The sequence below is a fragment of the Schistocerca piceifrons genome, chromosome 9 (genome assembly GCF_021461385.2).
Source record: "Schistocerca piceifrons isolate TAMUIC-IGC-003096 chromosome 9, iqSchPice1.1, whole genome shotgun sequence".
In the NCBI taxonomy this organism is placed as follows: domain Eukaryota; kingdom Metazoa; phylum Arthropoda; class Insecta; order Orthoptera; family Acrididae; genus Schistocerca; species Schistocerca piceifrons.
Genome location: NC_060146.1, coordinates 66,825,192 through 66,845,888, shown reverse-complemented (window position 1 = coordinate 66,845,888; position 20,697 = coordinate 66,825,192). Strand labels below are relative to the sequence as shown.

Sequence of the window (20,697 nt, the reverse complement as noted above, 5' to 3'; positions counted from 1 at the left end):
CACATTTTTCTTCCCAGCCAAATTCTCCTGCAAGAACTCTCATTTTTTTTTAAAATTTATGGTGGAAGCAGTTAAGATGATGTGGTGTCACTATAGATTTTTTCCCTTCTGAGTTAATAAATATGTGGAGCAGATATATGGAAATTAATAACCAAAAAGGGTCTTGTTGAGGCTCTATAATGAATGAGTGTAAGTTCTTTCTGTGGATTAGGGACAACAGTGATAAAGCAGTCTGCAGATATCCTCTTGAAAAGTATCTGCTACGGATGTTGTGACAAGAAATGCTGGAACTGATGTGAAGAAAAGTGGGATGAATAATGAAATGTAGTTTAATAAAAGCATTGTGAGATGCAAGAGTGGTGCCATTTATATTGTACTCTAGACCTCTAGTGGTTGTTGGCCTCGTAAGGAAGCCAGATAAGGAAGATGTGGAGCTACTAGAGACTTTTTCCTGCTATGTAAATTCTCATGCGAAGCAGCTCTATGAATATTAATGATCATAAGTGGCCTTAGTGGGGATTTGTAGCAAGTAATAGTTACGTAATTTTTTTGGATTGGGGACAATAGCTATGAACAGCCCTCACAGATCCCCTCAAAAATACATACTATTATTGTTGTGACAAGAAATCCTGAGACTGGTGATTAGGATGAAAAATGGACATGGATAATGAAAGGCAGTGTAATACAGGTGTAGTGAGATGCAAGAGTGGTGCCACGGAGTTGACCAACTAGTGGTCAGGGACCTTGTTGCCCTGCTCGATGGCCTCTGCAGCGTCAATCGCCCTCTGGATGGTCTCCTCGCCGACAATGGCAGTGGCGCTGCGTGAGATCTCCTCAGAGTTGCCCCCGGATGCGGCAGCTCCCAGGTCGTGCGGGTGGGCCTCCGCCAGCCCTACACCTGCGTTGTGGCCGATTCCTGCCGCTGCCAGCGCAGCTGCTGCATCCAGGCCACCACCTCCGCCGATGCCTCCACTGTAGTCACCACCGCCCGCACTGTAGCCGCCCCCATAGCTGCCCCCATTGACAGCGGACAAGCCACTCGCACTGGCAGCTATGCCACCTCCGCTGGGCCCGTAGCTCCCTAAAAGACAGAGACATCTCTTGAGGAACAAAGAAACAACGGTATTGCTTGGTCGAATGTAGAAGTAACTTAAGCTACCCCGAGGAAGTGTGCAGGGATCCTTGCTGTTCGTGTTGTATATTAATGATCTCAGAGACAATATTAATGGTAACAACAGACTTTTTGCAAATGATTCATTGCCTATAATGAAGTGCTGTCCAAGAAAAAAATATTCAGTCAGATTTTGATAAGATTTGAAAGTAATTGAAAGATCAGCAACTTTCTTTAGACAATTAGAAATGTAAAACTTTGCACTTCACAAAAAAAAATTGAATCCTGTGAATTCAATATCAATAAGTCACAGTGGAATTTGTCAGCTTGTGCAAATACCTGGGTGCAACAATCTGTAGGGTATGAAATGGAATGATCATATAGGCTCAGTTGTAGGTACATCAAGAAGCAGACATTAGTTCATTGGGAGAATACTTTGGAAATACAATCAGTCCACAAAGAAGATTTCTTATAAACATTTGTGTCAGCCATCCTAGACTACTGCTCAAGTGTTTGAGACCCACACCAAATAGGACTGACAGCTGGTACCAAGGGCACCCATACCTGAGGACAAGGGGTGGGGGGGGGGGCTATGCCCCCCTCCGCTCCTACCTGTCAGTGAAAGGAGTGACTGTAGGAGGATACAGATGACTTGGACAGGATTTGTGATTGGTGTAAAGAATGGCAGCTAACTCTAAATATAGATAAATGTAAATTAATGCAGATGAATAGGAAAAAGAATCCTGTAATGTCTGAATATTCCATTAGTAGTGTAGTGCTTGACACAGTCATGTCGATTAAATATTTGGGCGTAACATTGCAGGGCGATATGAAGTGGGGCAAGCATGTAATGGCAGTTGTGGGGAAGGTGGATAGTCGTCTTCAGTTCATTGGTAGAATTTTGGGAGGATGTGGTTCATCTGTAAAAGGAGACCACTTATAAAACACTAATACGACCTATTCTTGAGTACTGCTTGAGCGTTTGGGATCCCTATCAGGTGGGATTGAGGGAGGACATAGAAGCAAATCAGAGGCGGGCTGCTAGATTTGTTACTGGTAGGTTTGATCATCACGCGAGTGTTACGGAAATGCTTCAGGAACTCGGGTGGGAGTCTCTAGAGGAAAGAAGGCGTTCTTTTCATGAATCGCTACTGAAGAAATTTAGAGAAGCAGCATTTGAGGCTGACTGCAGTACAATTTTACTGCTGCCAACTTACATTTCGCAGAAAGACCACAAAGATAAGATAAGAGAGATTAGGGCTCATACAGAGGCATATAGGCAGTCATTTTTCCCTCGTTCTGTTTGGGAGTGGAACAGGGAGAGAAGATGCTAGTTGTGGTACGAGGTACCCTCCGCCACGCACCGTATGGTGGATAGATGTATGTAGATGTAGATAATGCAGTCTGGTGTTTTTATTTTGAGAAAAATGTTTAAAAGTCAGTATTATGCAAGTTTTGTCAGGGTCAGAACTGGAACTTTTTTATGGCTACTTACAAGTCGCCATTCGTCTTCTAAGATACTGAAAATACTCCATACCCCCAGGTCTCGGCTTCCCCTACAAACTGTTATACGGGTGCCCTTTCATGATACTGAACGTTTTCTGACCTATGGAAGAGTGTCTCAGAGATGCTGAAGAAACTGAACTGGCAGACACTTGAATATAGGCACAAACTATCCTAGGAAAGGAAAGCCTATACATCAAGTTTCAAGAACCAGCTTTAAATTATGAATCTATGAATATACTACAAGCCACTTTGTGTTGCTCCTGTAGGGATTGTGAGGACAAGATTAGATTAATTGCAACACACATAGAGGTATTTATGCAGTCATTCTTCCTCTGCTCCATACGTGAATGGAATGGGAAGAAACCATAATAGCTTCTTGCCTAAATCATTTTTCAATGGGTTTAAGTCTTCTGGTAACTTGACTAGCTGGTGAGTGACAGCATCAACTGAAAACTGTCCAAGAGGCCTGCTCAGATTGTTTATGTAGATTATTTTTATTTATTTTGTTTATTTAGTGCCCGTATTATCACATTCGTGATATTGGACATGCAAAAGTACAGAACATATAAAATATTACAAATTTACATCATGTAAAAATCTCTTCATTGGTATCAACACATCTTTATAACAAAAACATTATTCTGCTTATGTACAAACAGACAGAAGAAAAGCTTGCAAAACCCTTTGGCTGATTTTACTAAAACTATTAAATACCAGTACTTTAGTTAACTAGGCATAGTAACATACAGCACAAAAGCTAGGTGCATAATTACATACATACAGGGATGAAAGAAGTTTGGTTTTATCTAGGTATGGTTGATAATTATGAATTTTTGTTTAGAGAGTTATGAAGTAGATCTACAGATTGGAGCAAAATTCCAGGTATTCATTAATGCTGTAGAAGCTGCTGTTTATTAGTAGATTTTTTTAGTTCTTTTTTGAAAATATTAGTAACAGCTGAGAGCCTGTAACACTTCCTTGGGGGATCCAATATACCACTTACATTTCACTTGATGACTTTCCATCAATGAAATGAACTGTGATCTTTCTGACAGGAAACCACGAATCCAGTTACACAACTGAGACCATATGTGTGTCTTTTTTATTTTTGAAAAATTTATGAAATTTTTTAATGGTTTTCCACTTTTAATGACACTTGCCTCATTAGACTTTACTGCGGATGCTGAAGATGACCACCATGTGCACAAATCCACATATCATCAACATCTTCATCATCGTCACTTACATATAACTGACAAATGTGGACTTATTCTGTTCATCCTCAGATAGCTCATCTCCTGTCTCTCTACAACTAATCACAGATGCTAGTACTTTTACAAACATTTATTGTGACTTTGGTTGCAATGAAAGTAATTTTAAAAACAGTCACTAGATTATGCTCTGTTCCAACTAGCTTTTGGAACTTCTTTTCCTCATTTATCTTGCAGTGTAGAGAGATTCAGTGTGCAGAATGGCCTTCTCTTATTTGCATATTATTGAGCCATTTTATGCAGAGATCTACATCCTTCAGGTCACTGTGTAGATTTACTATCCAGCACTATGATTCCTGGACTTCTTTTCTCCTCCACTGCAAAGCCTGTCTTTTCCAGTGAATTACGTTCTGCTTGTAGCATTCATCCAAACTGTGGTAGACAATTTTCCCCCATTTCTTCTTGGACAAAAACAATTCTGAAGCAGTTTCCAGTGTTATAATGTACAACAGATTCAGATTAGTGACACTAACTGTCAATGTAAGCATGTACATGTTCATAACAATTAGTAGATATTCTGCCTCTTTTGAAGCAGGCAGACATTTGGTACCAGAGTGTGTGTCAGGACAGATGAAGATGAAGTACATTATTGAGTTCAGATGATCTTTAATTTTATGCTTGAAATTGACTATTTATTATTTGCTAGAGTGCCAGGCTACACTAGCTCTTTATATGTTGACTTCTACACGTTAGCCATTGCCAATACGAGATACCTGAACTTAGCCACTTGCGGTAAGTCCATGTTGGCAGAGAAGATGTTTCTGGATTCTTGTAGAGCAGTAGTGAAGCACAATGTCATTGTGTTGTTAATATGGAACAAAAATGTCATTAGCTGATCCTGAAGATCAAGTCTACTGGTGTAGACCTGTTGTAACAACACCCATCATAGGACTGAATAGAAGTTTTGATGAGATAAAATTTGATGGATTCCAACTGTGTAATGGAATTCAATGGATGTTTTTACTGTGGGTTGAATATTGCTTCTTGGTTCTATATGCACTGTTTGATCAGAAATATCCAGAAGCCTATTAGCGGATTACAGTAACTGTTATAGGAACCATCTTCAGTTAAGCAGAAAGTTTTATTTATTTATTGATGACTAGTTTCAGAAGACTTTTCCATTATCAAATCATCCTTGTGCGTAAGTCTTGCATTAAAACCAGATAGAACTTTCAACCAAACAGAATTTTCTATGCAATTTAAGACCGTTCCTCTAACAGTCATTGTAATCATGTAAAAGTTGCAGGCATGTCTCAGTCATGGCATGTTGGACATACAGACCTATTCGTGGACATTAATACAGGTTGTGTCCACCCTTTGCCTTTATGATGATTTCAGCTGTGCTGGGGACATTTTCAGTCAGATGTTTGAATGTCTGTGGAGGAATGATAGCCAGTTCTTCCTCAAAAGCAGAATCTAGACAACATTGTGATGGTAGATACCGGGATCTGGAGTGAAGCTAATGTTCTGACTCATCCCAGAGGAGTTCCATTGGGTTCAGTTCAGGAATCTGGGTAGGCCAGGCCATTTCAGAAACATTATTGTCCACAAACCATTGCCCCACAGACATGGCTTTATGACAGGTATCTTGTCATGCTGGTATAAACAATCATCATCTTCAAACTGTTCCTCTACTGCAAGAAGTACACAACACTGTAAAACATTTTCATACCCTCCCATGTTTATCATTTTCTCAGGCCCAATAAAGGGACCACATCATAACCACAAAAAGCAATTCTACACAATAACACACCTAACCATGAAAAACACCATACCATGCCATCGCCTCCTCATTGTTAGCACATGATGACAGGTAACATTCCCTAGGCATTGGCCAAATCCACACACTTCCTTCAGATTGCCACATAGTATAGTGTGATTAATCATTACAAATCACTTGTTTCCAGTCATCCACTGTCCAGTAGCATTGCTCTTTACACCACCTCCAGCTTCTTGTACAACTGACATCAGAAATGTCTGACGTAATTGTACCCAATTATTTTTAATTCCCTGTGCACCACCATTATGCTGGCCAGACTGCTGATAACACTTTGGAATTCACAAGTGATTCCTTCCTCTGATTTCACTTGATTTCTTATGTCCACACTCCACAATGTTCAACAGTCCCTGTTTGTCAGTACATCGTCAACTGTAACGTACGCAACTCTGGCCTTATCACCTTTCTGAGGTTGCTGAAAAGCTCTCACATTTCCAGCTGGGTGGCAGTGTTAAAATACTGCAATGTTTTGACAACTGTCATACTCATCATCTTCTGTTGAAGTGTTGTCGAGATATACGGATGCTGTGATATTTATGCTAGTGGAGTGGCTCCCTCCACCTGTCTAGGGAAGCTGTTTACTGTCAGCCACTTGGGAGGGAGGTGACGACTGCAGTGGTGGGGCTAGCAGATGCTCCGTTCGTGTCTCTGTGTGGGCATTCTGGTCGTGTCTTGCAAGTCGGATGGTGCCGGTAGTGCTCACACCGTATTGCTGCTAATGCCAGATTCCATGCCACTGTTAGTTGGCATCCTTTGTCTCTGCTGACAAGACTGTCATAATCCCCTATTTCAATGGACTGCTAGATGACACTGTCCCAACAGCCAGTTGCTCACCAGAGCACCTTGGTGTTTTAAAAGTCTAAGGTGTGGTCTTCCTTGATGCTATGCTCTGCTATTGCTGGTTTTTCTGTCCGTTCCATATGCACATTTAAGTTGCACCATGAACACAGAATGAAAAATGTTGCACCACAGTGATGACACAGTTTCACACTATGGAGACAGAAGGTGAACTCCTTTGGAGTTACAAACTGTGCAGGATCCACTGGTATCAACTCTTAAAGAATGCATATAGAGTCATATTAGTATAAAGGGGTGATGAGAACTGATGTAATGTGATGGCATGTGCCCGAACGCGAAACACTCTGTTGTGGAGCTGATTGTGAAACTGGCTATCCTTTAAGGCAGAGCTGCAAATACTGTGATAATATATTTTATAGGCATGGAAGAAACAAACATCCAAAGGCTAAATTTATGCATTGATTCTGTGTGGTATAAACTGTAATGTCACATATTTTTCAAGAGAGATAGTTGGCTCTGAAGGAGTATCATTTTTATATGATAACTTCTGGTTATTTTGACCACCCAAAAGCAGTGCTCGTACCATGGCTGTAGTCCTCTTACCCCCATTTTCCCTCTCTTGATTGTTGTGATGTAAATATTCCTTACGGCCATTGCAACATCTCGGCTATGAGTAAGAATCAGAGGGGGGCAGAGCACCTCCAACCTCTCACACATAATAAATAACTTTTCAGCCATTTTGTCATCCAGATTAACAGTCAGCATAATTGTATAGGCATACATTAAAGTATTGATGTCAATTGATCTCTTGGTCCTCTAATTTCCAGGGTTCATTTCTTATACATTCCTCTTCAAATCCTGATTGGTCAGGGTTGAAAAAAAAATCCTTAGTGTGTGATGGGATAGGTTTGTTTACTCATCTACAAAATTTTGTGCTGATTCTGCAGTTAGCTGTGCATCTTCAACTTTATGCTTACGTCTTCCAATTCTGTAGCACTGTTTGAAGTTGTGCAACCACCAGTGCTTCCCTTGAAATCACTGGAATGCAATTTGATGTGCATAATGTGGTAGGCCACTATCAAGCATATCCTGTAAATTGCATCGAGCATCCTCGAAATGCACAAACACCAGATTTTGTTACAACTGTGCCTTGTCCTCCCTTGGAAATCCAAAGTTTTTCTTATGCACTACATAATCATATTGCTGCAGACCTATTTGAACTCAGTTCAGAATTGTCGTTTTACGATGTTGCAGACGATCTTCCATGTACGTGATTACATTTAGTAGATGCTCCTCGGAAAACAATTCTCCTTTACTGCATTTAACTGAAAACAGGATCTGTATCTCCCTGTCCAACAAGGATGGCCAACTACATAGCTCGGCACCTGTTTCAGTCTCACTTTCACTTGTTAAGTGTGTATTGCCATAATTGTACTCCTCGTGTACACTGTTTGCACAGTTGAGCATATATGACACCACACAGTCCACTGACTCATCTTGCAAAAATGCTGATTTTTTTGTCTGCCACTTCTTTCCCACTGTGTGAAATTCCTTGGGTTCCTTTCTGATGAAATGTCAACTCCAGCAACTGTTGTTGTAGACATAATGCAATATTTGCTTTGTTTATCATTGCCATTGCTCTGCTTTGTTTCAATATTACTAGCACCATTGCACTGTAGTGAGTTACTTGTTGACTAAACAGTTCAGCTACACTCCACAGCCTCATGCTGTGCTCAGCATCGGATACTCCAGTCCCACCCCACTGTTGCCATTAGCAACCAATATTGTGGTTGCACGGTAGATGATACGTGGGACATCAAATGCCGTAAACGTCATTAGCCTTTTGTAACCTTGCACTCAAGGTATTCCTTGCTGGATGAAATTCACATATTGATTTTTTGGCTAGAACACTACAAAAACTGACACCGGGACTCCTCAACGTGCCAATTCAAAAAAATGGTTCAAATGGCTCTGAGCACTATGGGACTCAACTGCTGAGGTCATCAGTCCCCTAGAACTTAGAACTAGTTAAACCTAACTAACCTAAGGACATCACAAACATCCATGCCCGAGGCAGGATTCGAACCTGCGACCGTAGCGGTCTTGCGGTTCCAGACTACAGCGCCTTTAACCGCACGGCCACTTCGGCCGGCAACGTGCCAATTGCCTCAGCTACTACATAACAACTGTCACATCAGATACAGGTCCACACTAGATACGGCTAACATAAATAAGGATCAGGAGGCAGTCCAGTGCGTGACGCACCTTGAGATTCGTAGTCCCCAGCAGGAGCAGAGATGACGGCCGCGGGCAGTGGAGGTGGTGCGGGGATGTGCACGGGCACGGGCACCGGGATGGGCTTGGGCACGTGTACCGGCACCGGGACGTCGTTGCGGACCGGGTACGGCACCGGGACTCCCACGGCGACCGTCTTGGTGACGCGGATGGTCTTGGGCGGCGGCACGTCCGCCTCGATTATCTGGACGGACGGCTCCCCGACGGGGCCCAACTCCACCAGCTCCGGCTGGCCCAGGGGGAAGCCGTGCCCACCACCGCCGAGCGCCAGGAGCGCTGCCCCGTGGTGCAGGCCACCGCCCCCGTGTAGGTCCACCAGCTGGAACATCACGAGTCGACACTCGGTGACTATTCTCCCAGACTAGCCCAACTCCATTACACCCGAATATACACTACTGGCCATTAAAATTGCCACACCAAGAAGAAATGCAGATGATAAATGGCTATTCATTGGACAAATATATTACACTAAAAATGACATGTGATTACATTTCCACGCAATTTGGGTGCATAGATCCTGAGGAATCACTACCCAGAACAACCACCTCTGGTCGTAATAATGGCCTTGATACGCCTGGGCATTGAGACAAACAGAGCTTGGATGGCATGTACAGGTACAGCTGCCCATGCAGCTTCAGCACGATACCACAGTTCATCAAGGGTAGTGACTGGCGTATTGTGACGAGCCAGTTGCTCGGCCACCATTGACCAGACGTTCTCAATTAGTGAGAGATCTAGAGTATGTGCTGGCCAGGGCAGAAGTCGAACATTTTCTGCATCCAGAAAGGCCTGTACAGGACCTGCAACATGCGGTCGTGCATTATCCTACTAAAATGTAGGGTTTCGCAGAGATCGAATGAAGGGTACATCCACGAGTCGTAACACATCTGAAATGTAACGTCCACTGTTCAAAGTGCCGTCAGTGCAAACAAGAGGTGACCGAGACGTGTAACCAATGGAACCCCAAGCCATCACGCCGGGTGATACGCCAGTATGGCGATGACAAATACACGCTACCAATGTGCGTTCACTGCAATGTCGCCAAACACGGATGCGACCGTCATGATGCTGTAAATAGAACTTGGATTCATCCTAAAAAATGACGTTTTGCCATTCGTGCACTCAGGTTCGTCGCTGAGTACACCATCGCAGGCGCTCCTGTCTGTGATGCAGCGTCAAGGGTAACCGCAGCCATGGTCTCAGAGCTGATAGTCCATGCTGCTGCAAACGTCGTCGAATTCTTCGTGCAGATGGTTGTTGTGTTGCAAACGTCCCCACCTGTTGACTCAGGGATCGAGACGTTGCTGCACGATCCGTTACAGCCATGCGGATAAGATGCCTGTCATCTCGACTGCTGGGATCCAGCACGGGGTTCCATATTACCCTCCTGAACCCACCGGTTCCATATTCTGCTAACAGTCATCGGATCTCGACCAACGCGAGCAGCAATGTCGCGATACGATAAACCACAATTGCGATAGGCTACAATCCGACCTTTATCAAAGTCGGAAACATGATGGTACGCATTTCTCCTCCTTACACGAGGCATCACAACAACGTTTCACCAGGCAACGCTGGTCAACTGCTGTTTGTGTGTGAGAAATCGGTTGGAAACTTTCCTCATGTCAGCAAGTTGTAGGTGTCGCCACCGGCGCCAACGTTGTGTGAATGCTCTGAAAAGCTAATCATTTGCATATCACAGCATCTTCTCCCAGTCGGTTAAATTTCGCGTCTGTAGCACGTCATCTTCGTGGTGCAGCAATTTTAATGGCCAGTAGTATACTTTGCTTGAATGTTACTGATATACTGGATTTACATAAAGAGTTGACAAAAAATTCAATTGTGTGCATGTCATAGTTTCTAGTGAGTAAAAGGGGCAGTGCTGGATACAGGGTGATTAAGAAAAATGTTGCGTAAAGAAAAAGACTCGTGTCATTGCTGGCTGGGAGACCTTGAGGGGTAAGCACAACTGCCTAACAGGGAATAATTTTCTTCCCCTCGACACAATGGCCTATTTCCGCATGGTATTTTACAGTCTGCCTTATATTTATTAGTTGGGTGTATGTGACTGTTTGATGTATATGTAGTGTGGTGCCACGTTGGTCTTGTGGTGATGAGAAAACTTGCTACTGGTACACAGCTTATTTCTCTCAAATAGCCTAAGCGAACCACTGAACTTAATTAACGGTGCGCCTTGTGACGTATAATTTTTTATATATATATTTTCGGTGCCTACAGTGTCACATCTTTCAGTGTCACACAAATTTTTAATTTTAAAGGGGATCAAATGGCTCTGAGCACCATGGGACTTAACATCTTAGGTCATCAGTCCCCTAGAACTTAGAACTACTTAAACTTAACTAACCTAAGGACATCACACACATTCATGCCCGAAGCAGGATTCGAACCTGCGACCGTAGCAGTCACGCGGTTCCGGACTGAGCGCCTAGAACCGCGAGACCACCGCAGCCGGCTTAAAGGGGATCACTGAAGACTAATTCCATGGGTTCGCTCCTCAAATTTCTCCCTCATATCACAAAATTGTCGTCTGATGTAGTACAAACTCAAAAAATAAATTCCTTTTAAAGCACAGTTTCGTATATAATTTATATTAAAACCCTTACACCTGTGTCGTAGAACAAATCCTACATCGAGAATACTTTACACACGTTTAAGGGACGAAATGCTTCCAATAATTATTACAGTATTTAAAGAACATCAAAATGTGAACAGGCTGAAATGAACAAACAGTACATGAGACTATGTTAATCAGTTCAACTGTAAAAAGCTAAGGAGCATATTATTAGCAAAATGAGAAATATACAAAAGTGAAATGGCAAAATGAGCACTTCTCAATTGGGAGTAAATCAAAACAATCAGAATGGCTGAAAGAGAGCACAATAACATGAGCCATAAACGAATGAGAGCTAAGCAAATAAGAGAATAGGCAAAAATGAGATGCCAACAAAATGAGATCTGGCCGAACACCGTCGGCACTTAATATACGGTTGCGCTCGTGGCGGCACCTCGCGGCCCGTACGCAACACGCGCGCCTGCGACCGCAATGAGCGCTCGCGGAGACGTCTGGCGGCCCGTACGCAAGGTGTGCGATTGCTGTCGCAGGTCGACCCTTAATCTATGATGTTACAGCCTCTGGGTGTTCAGGCGAGCTCTTGTTTCCGTATTGTGCACTATATTTTGGAGTCCAAGCTATTGATCTTCTTGAGGTACTGCGAGTTTTGCTACTACGTGCACTTGCTGTCTGTACGCCAACCAGACTGTGAACTGTTGTTGCTTTTGCGTCCGAGTTTGACTCTCGACACTCACCAGACCGGTTGGTGGTCTGTTATTTTTCACAGTCCGCATTGATATTCTCGCAGCGTTTCCCATTTCTGGTGGATGTGATGGCCGCCGAGATCTCAATAAACTGAGCGCCAACCTCAAACCTTGTTTAAGGTGAAATCTCCGTTCCTGTTTATTAGCTTTTTCCGCACCAAAGGCCGCCGAACTCACAATCAGCTATAAGCTGCGGTCCGAGACCAACAGCAGCTCACAGTTTGGTTATAGTCCAAGCAAAGTGTGTATATGACAGCACAACTCGAAGCACTTGATGAACACAAAATTATGCACAAAATGTAGACAACTCGACAGAACGCCGAGAAGTGCATCTTTAATCAAACACGCCAAGAAAATAAGAGAGAAGTTCCTATCTGATGGATGGACCATCATTACATCTACATCTACATCCATACTCCGCAAGCCACCTGACTGTGTGTGGCGGAGGGTACCTTGAGTACCTCTACCGGTTCTCCCTTCTATTCCAGTCTCTTATTGTTCGTGGAAAGGAGGATTGTCGGTACGCCTCTGTGTGGGCTCTAATCTCTCTAATTTTATCATCATGGTCTCTTCGCGAGATATACGTAGGAGGGAGCAATATACTGCTTAACTCCTCGGTGAAGGTATGTTCTCGAAACTTCAACAAAAGCCCGTACCGAGCTACTGAGCGTCTCTCCTGCAGAGTCTTCCACTGGAGTTTATCTATCATCTCCGCAACGCTTTCGCGATTACTAAATGATCCTGTAACGTAGCGCGCTGCTCTCCTTTGGATCTTCTCTATCTCTTCTATCAACCCTATCTGGTACGGATCCCACACTGCTGAGCAGTATTCAAGCAGTGGGCGAACGAGCGTACTGTAACGTACTTCCTTTGTTTTCGGATTGCATTTCCTCAGGATTCTTACAATGAATCTGAGTCTGGCATCTGCTTTACCGACGATCAACTTTATATGATCACTCCATTTTAAATCACTCCTAATGCGTAGTCCCAGATAATTTATGGAATTAACTGCTTCCAGTTGCTGACCTGCTATATTGTAGCTAAATGATAAAGTATCTTTCTTTCTATGTATTCGCAGCACATTACACTTGTCTACATTGAGATTCAATTGTCATTCCCTGCACCATGCGTCAATTCGCTGCAGATCCTCCTGCATTTCAGTACAATTTTCCATTGTTACAACCTCTCGATACACCACAGCATCAACCGCAAAAAGCCTCAGTGAACTTCCGATGTCATCCACAAAGTCATTTGCATATATTGTGAATAGCAACGGTCCTACGACACTCCCCTGCGGCACACCTGAAACCACTCTTACTTCGGAAGACTTCTCTCCATTGAGAATGACATTCTGCATTCTGCAATAGTATCACCTTCCCTCACTTCCTGAGACATTTCGAAGACGTTAGAATTTTAACCCAGGAAAGTGTTCCATTTTTTTAAAAGGTCAAATCTAGAAAAAAAAGTCCCATGAGCTAGGGATGATGATTATCGCCAGACAATCGGTTTTCACTTTTACCGTTTCTTTTCGTCTCCCACTGTTAAAAACACTCAAAATAACCGGGTTTTAAAATAACCGTTTTTCGGTTTTTATTTCTATTATTTCCAGTAATACACGTTGTTATTCGAACAATATCTGAGTAACTATAAGACTACCTCAGACTTTTGCGTTATAAGTTTCAAGATGCCTCGAATCAGTACACCAAGTTAAGCAGGTAAATAATAGCCAGAATGAGATTTTGATTCTGCAGCGGAGTGTGCGCTGATATGAAAGTTCCTGGCAGATTGAAACTGTGTGCCGGTTCGAGACTCGAACTCGGGACCTTTGCCTTACGCGGGCAACTGCTCTACCATCTGAGCTACCCAAGCACGACTCACAACCCGCCCTCACATATTCTCAGAAGCTCTTCTGCGAACCTAGAAAGGTAGGAGACGAGGTACTGGCAGAATTGAAGCTGAGGGCGGGTCGTGAGTTGTGCTGGGTAGCTCAGATGTTAGAGCACTTGCCCACGTAAGGCAAAGGTCCCGAGTTCGAGACTCGGTCCGCCACACAGTTTTAATCTGCCAGGAAGTTTCAGATAAATAACAGGTTTTTTGATTTGATCCATTATAAATGGTTTTTGAAAGCCTGCAACTGTAGAAACAATAGGTTTGTTTATTAATAAATAAATCTTCTGCTACCAGTTACGATTTTTCTTTATTTTACCTTTCGCACGACGCGTTTCGAGAAGTAATTCCCATTTTCAAGTGCGTTTTTTGTGTGTATTAAGCCATTTCTTTTGATGATTGACTCACACACACTGACAACTTCAAAAGAAATGGCTTAATACACACAAAAAACGCCCTTGAAAATGGGAATTATTTCTCGGAACGCGTCGTGCGAAAAGTAAAATAAAGAAAGATCGTAACTGGTAGCAGAAGATTTATTTATTAATAAACAAACCTATCTTTTAATAGGTTTTTTAATCCCCTTATCAGTAAAAAATAAAAACACTTATTATAACTGAGGCCATATCATTAACGAAAAATACCGGTTATTCAAAACTAAAATAACAGTGTCGGTTTTAATCGGTCGGTTTTTCCCACCCCTAGTGGGACAGTGATCGGATGGGCACGGCGCGTGTATTTAAGTCTGGGACTGGCTTACCTGGAGGCCGTGCCCACCGCCGGCGTCACCGAACCCGCCCCCGCCGAATCCGCCTCCGCCGTATCCGCCGCCGCCGTGGCCGTAGCCGCCCCCGCCGCCGCCCAGCAGCTGCGCGTCCCCCAGGAACTCCGCCCCCCCTCCGTGGCCCTCGACGACTCCAGGGCGTGCCGACGCTACAGACAGCAGCGTCGCCAGAATCACCATCTTCTGGAAACACACAGAAATAGCGAGCGTATCAGCCGAGCTCGGAAGCACCAACTACTGTATATCTTGATCTACAGTATACCATCAAAAGTATTTGGGCACCTGTGATTGGACATTATTGTGGGCTATGTCCACCCTTCGCCTTCATCAAGGCGTCACCTCTGCTGCAGACACTTTCAGTGAGGTGTCTGAATGTACACTATGTGATCAAAAGTATCCGGACACCTGGCTGAAAATGACTTACAATTTCGTGGAGCCGTCCATCGGTAATGCTGGATTTCAATACGGTGTTGTCCCACTCTTAGCCCTGATAACAGCTTGCACTCTCGCAGGCATACGCTCAGTCAGGTTATGGAAGGTTTCTTGCGGAATGGCAGCCCATCCTTCACGAAGTGCTGCACTGAGGAGAGGTATTTGTGTCGGTCGGTGAGGCCTGGCACGAAGCCGGCATTCCAAAACGCTGTAAGTAGGCTGTTTAGGTTTTTATGTTGGTAAACCCACGTAGCGCTCTGTATGAAAATCACTGACTGTGCTGTGTGCAGTCTGAGGCTGGTCGGCATTGTTCCAATATTTGCTATTGTAATGTTGGGCAGTTGGATGTTAACAGCGCGTAGCGTTGCGCAGTTGGAGGTGAGCCACCAGCAGTGGTGGATGTTGGGGGAGAGATGGCGCAGTTTTGAGAGCGGATGATCTGGACGTGTGTCCATCAGAGACAGTAAATTTGTAAGGCTGGATATCATGAACTGATATATATATATATATATATATATATATATATATATATATATATATATATATAATACTTTTGAACACTATTAAGGTAAATACATTGTTTGTTCTTTATCAAAATCTTTCATTTGCCAACTATGCCTATCAATAGCTAGTGACTTCAGTAGTTAGAATCTTTCATTTAGCTGGCAGTATTGGCGCTCGCTGTATTGCAGTAGTTCGAGTAATGAAGATTTTTGTGAGGTAAGTGATTCATGAAAGGTATAGGTTATTGTTAGTCAGGGCTATTCTTTTGTAGGGATTATTGAACTCAGACTGCGTTGCGCTAAAAATATTGCGTGTCAGTTTGGTGATGATCAGAATAAGTAATGAGAGAAATGTCTGAGTACGTTCAGTTTTGCTCAGCTGTTTGAAAATCAAATAACGTAAGGGGTTTACCAGCACAGTAGTTCACAAATTTTTCTAAGGGGACGTTTCACCACTTCGACACAGGCCGTGCATTATGATAGGTGCTCGATCGTGTTGAAAGGTGCAATCGCCATCCCCGAATTGCTCTTTAACAGTGGGAAGCAAGAAGGTGCTTAAAACATCAATGTAGGCATGAGCTGTGATAACGCTATGCAAACAACAAGGGGTGCAAGCTCCCTCCATGAAAAACACGACCACACCATAACACCACCGCCCCCGAATTTTACTGTTGGCACTACAGATGATGCTCACTGGGCATTGGCCATACCCACTCCCTTCCATCGGATCGCCGCATCGTGTACCGTGATTCGTTACCCCACACAACGTTTTTCCACTGTTCAATCGGCCTATGTTTACGCTCCTTACACCAAGGGAGGTGTCGTTTGGCATTTGCCGGCGTGATGTGTGGCTTATGAGCAGCCGCTCCACCATGAAATCCAAATTTTCTCACCTCCTGCCTAACTGTCATAGTACCTGCAGTGGATCCTGATGGAGTTTGGAATTTTTGTGTGATGGTCTGGATAGATGTCTGCCTATTACACATTACGACCCTGTTCAACTGTCGGCATTCTTCGTCAGTCAACAGACGAGGTTAGCCTGTACACTTTTGTGCTGTACATGTCCCTTCACGGTTCCAGTTCACTATCACATCGGAAACAGTGGACCTAGGGAAGTTCAGGAGAATGGAAATCTCGCGTACGGACGTATGGCGCAAGTGACACCCAATCACCTGACCATATTCCAAGTCCGTGAGTTCTGCTCTCTGAAGATGTCTAATGTCTACTGAGGTCGCTGATATGGAGTATCTGTCAGTAGGTGGCAGCACAATGCACCTAACATGAAAAGCGTATGTATTTGGGGGTGTCCAAATACTTTTGATCACATAGTGTATGTGGAGAAATGACAGTCCATCCTTCCAAATCAGCCGAAATGAGAGAAGGTACTGGTGTTGGACGTTGCAGCCTGGAGCGAAGTCCGAAAGGTGTTCCATTGGTTTCACATCGGGACTCTGGACAGGCCAGTCCATTTCAGGGTTATTATCGTCCGCAAATTATTGCCTCACAGACACTCCTTTATGGTTGGTTAGTTTGTTGATATGGAGGAGGGAACCAAACCGCGAGGTCATCGGTTGCACCAGATTGGGGAAGGATGGGGAACAAAGTTGGCTGTGCCCTTTCAAAGCAACCATCCCGGCATTTCCCTGAAGTGATTCAGGGAGATAATGGAAAACTTAAATCAGGATGGGAGGAACCTTCGTCCTCCCAATTGGGTTGGGTTGGGTTGTTTGTGGGAAGAGACCAAACAGCTAGGTCATCGGTCTCATTGGATTAGGGAAGGACTGGGAAGGTAGTCCGCTGTGCCCTTTCAAAGGAACCATCACGGCATTTGCCTGGAGAGATTTAGGGAAATCACGGAAAACCTAAATCAGGATGGCCGGACGCGGGATTGAACCGTCGTCCTCCCGAATGCGAGTCCAGTGTGTTAACCAGTGCGCCACCTCGCTCAGTCGCTCCTTTATGAACGGGTACATTGTCTTGGTGATACAAGCAGTCATCGTCTTTGTTCTGTTCCTCTAGGATAATAGGATATGGGCGTCAAAAAGGGAATCCTCACATTTCTCATTATGTGTTGGCATCACTGCTCTTTGGCCGTTAGACCATGAAGACAACCGGCAACTTCACTACCGCCATGGGGCTTGACAGTATCAGACACTTTGTTGTTGAGCAAAATAAGTTGTTACATTTTTGTGGTTGTGTGTCTTACTTCTGATATCTTGTGCTCAGTAAGGAACATATACAATCGTATTTAAAGTTGAAAGAAGTAATAAAATTAATAATACTTTCAATGGGCATATGTCATGTTCAGTGATTCTTCACGTTCTTTGGTATGCAGAAGGAATTTTACAGATGTGTACAGTTGGGGTAAAACCGGAATGAATTCATATTATACTAAGATGGTATCTGTCCTTTCGGACATGTCCGAAAGAACAGATACCATTGGTGACCATGCAGCTCGTTAGATTGAAATTGTAATGAAATTAACACACTTAGCTGCTTACAGGCGTTGACATACGTCAACGGGGACAGATGTAAATGAGTGCCCCGCCCGGGACTCGAACCCGGGATCTCCTGCTTACATGGCAGACGCTCTATCCATCTGAGCCACCGAGGACAGACAGCATAGCGCGACTGCAGGGATTTATCTCTGTCCTCGGTGGCTCAGATGGATAGAGCGTCTGCCATGTATGCAGTAGATCCCGGGTTCGAGTCCCGGTCGGGATACACATTTTCATCTGTCCCCGTTGACGTATGTCAGCGTCTGTAAACAGCTAAGGGTGTTCATTTCATTGTGAATTCATATTACCCTACGATTTCGTTACATATAAATTGTCTGCGTGACGTAAGAAGTACATTGTTTTAACGGTGTGTATCTATTTTCGTAACTATAACTTAGTAATGTCGTCGGTCGAGACAGACAGACACACACACACACAAACACACACACACACACACACACACACACACACACACACACACACACAGCCAAACCAACCGCAGGTGTGGACGTGGTGGTTCGTGCGCACGGGTTTGCCCAAACAATCGGGCTGTGAATCGGCGCCTTAAGGGAAGGCAGAAAGGGAAAAGTCCACCACCAGGGAAGAAGCAGAGAGCCTGACGGAAGGAACAACGACTGAAAGAAACAGCAGTGCCCCACTTACATGCCCACACAACCGTAGTCTCCAGACCAATGTTCACAATCACAGTGCTACATGAAATATTGATAAAAGAGCGTACACAATTCGTTTTTACATAGTGTAGATTGATGGTGTGGAGTGATGTACTAAGCATTAATGTGAGCAGTTTACACGGTCCAGTCACATTAACGTGACCACCTCTGAAAATGGTGAGTAACCACCTTTTGGAGGGCGGACGCGCAGCAAGAGTGTCAGTGAGGTTCAGGAAGGACTGATAGAGATTTGGAGTCTTGCTGACTCCAGTACAGTGACCAGCTGTGCTCGGTTTCTCGGTTGGAAATCCGAGCGCCAACACACCAGTAGAGGTGGTCCCACAGTTTCTCCATTGGCTTTAAAGCAGGGGAGTTTAGTGGCCAGGGCAGGACGGTACACCTATCCTAGTGCTCTTCGGACCACGTAGTGTGACGAGTTGCATTGTCCTGCTGAGACATGTCATCGTGCAGACGAAAAAATAAACTGTTTTTAGGGGAGCACATAGTCCCAGGGATAGATGCATACATATGTTGATCCATTGTACCTTACAGAAGGAGTAGATCACTCCGGAAATGCCACGAAAAAATTCAGAGGGCCAAAATATTCCCCCTTCCACCTTAACCGTTCTCACAGTTCGTGCACGCCCGTACTCGCCAACGGCCTTCTGTCCGATGGAGCACAAAATGTGATTCACCTGAACGGGCCAACTGTCGACATTCAGTGTGGCCGAGCGGTTCTAGGCGCTTCAGTCTGGAACCGCGCGACCGCTACGGTCGCAGGTTCGAATCCTGCCTCGGGCATGGATGTGTGTGGTGTCCTTAGGTTAGTTAGGTTTAAGTAGTTCTAAGCTGGTAGAAGCCGACCTCGGGGAAGATCAGTTTGGATTCATTAGAAATGTTGGAACACGTGAGGCAATTCTGACCTTTGACTTATCTTAGAAGAAAGATTAAGGAAAGGCAAACCTACGTTTCTAGCATTTGTAGACTTAGAGAAAGCTTCTGACAATGTTGACTGGAATACTCTCTTTCAAATTCTAAAGGTGGCAGGGGTAAAATACAGGGAGCGAAAGGCTATTACAATTTGCACAGAAACCAGATGGCAGTTATAAGCGTCGAGGGGCATGAAAGGGAAGGAGTGGTTGGGAAGGGAGTGAGACAGGGTTGTAGCCTTTCCCCGATGTTATTCAGTCTGTACATTGAACAAGCAGTAAAGGAAACAAAAGAAAAATTCGGAGTAGGTATTAAAATCCAGGGAGAAGAAATAAAAACTTTGAGGTTCGCCGATGACATTGTAATTCTGTCAGAGACAGCAAAGGACTTGGAAGAGCAGTTGAATGGAATGGACAGTGTCTTGAAAGGAGGATATAAGATGGACATCAACAAAAGCAAAACAAGGATAATGGAATGTAGTCGAATTAAGTCGGGTGATGCTGAGAGAATTAGATTAGTAAATGAGACACTTAAAGTAGTAAAGGAGTTTTGCTATTTGGGGAGCAAAATAACTGATGATGGTCGGAGTAGAGATGATATAAAATGTAGACTGGCAATGGCAAGGAAAGCGTTTCTGAAGAAGAGAAAGTTGTTAACATCGAGTTTAGGTTTAAGTGTCAGGGAGTCGTTTCTGAAAGTATTTGTATGGAGTGTAGCCATGTATGGAAGTGAAACATGGACAATAAATAGTTTGGACAAGAAGAGAATAGAAGCTTTCGAAATGTGGTGCTACAGAAGAATGTTGAAGATTAGGTGGGTAGATCACGTAACTAACGAGGAGGTATTGAATAGGATTGGGGAGAAGAGAAGTTTGTGGCACAACTTGACTAGAAGAAGG

The 20,697-nt window shown here is 43.9% G+C and overlaps 1 protein-coding gene and 1 non-coding gene across 2 annotated transcripts; both read right to left on the bottom strand.

Moving 5' to 3' along the window:
- Positions 1–728: 728 nt before the first annotated feature.
- LOC124716711 (keratin-3, type I cytoskeletal 51 kDa-like) lies at positions 729–9,086 on the bottom strand. Its single transcript, XM_047243253.1, has 2 exons — positions 8,838–9,086; positions 729–1,100 (listed from the first exon to the last, which is right to left on the bottom strand). Exons 1-2 carry the CDS (start codon positions 9,084–9,086, stop codon positions 729–731), a joined length of 621 nt encoding a protein of 206 aa, XP_047099209.1.
- A 9,154-nt stretch (positions 9,087–18,240) lies between these two features.
- On the bottom strand, positions 18,241–18,314 carry Trnat-ugu. Its single transcript has one exon. It is a non-coding gene; the product is annotated as a tRNA-Thr (tRNA).
- Between the last annotated feature and the right edge of the window lie 2,383 nt (positions 18,315–20,697).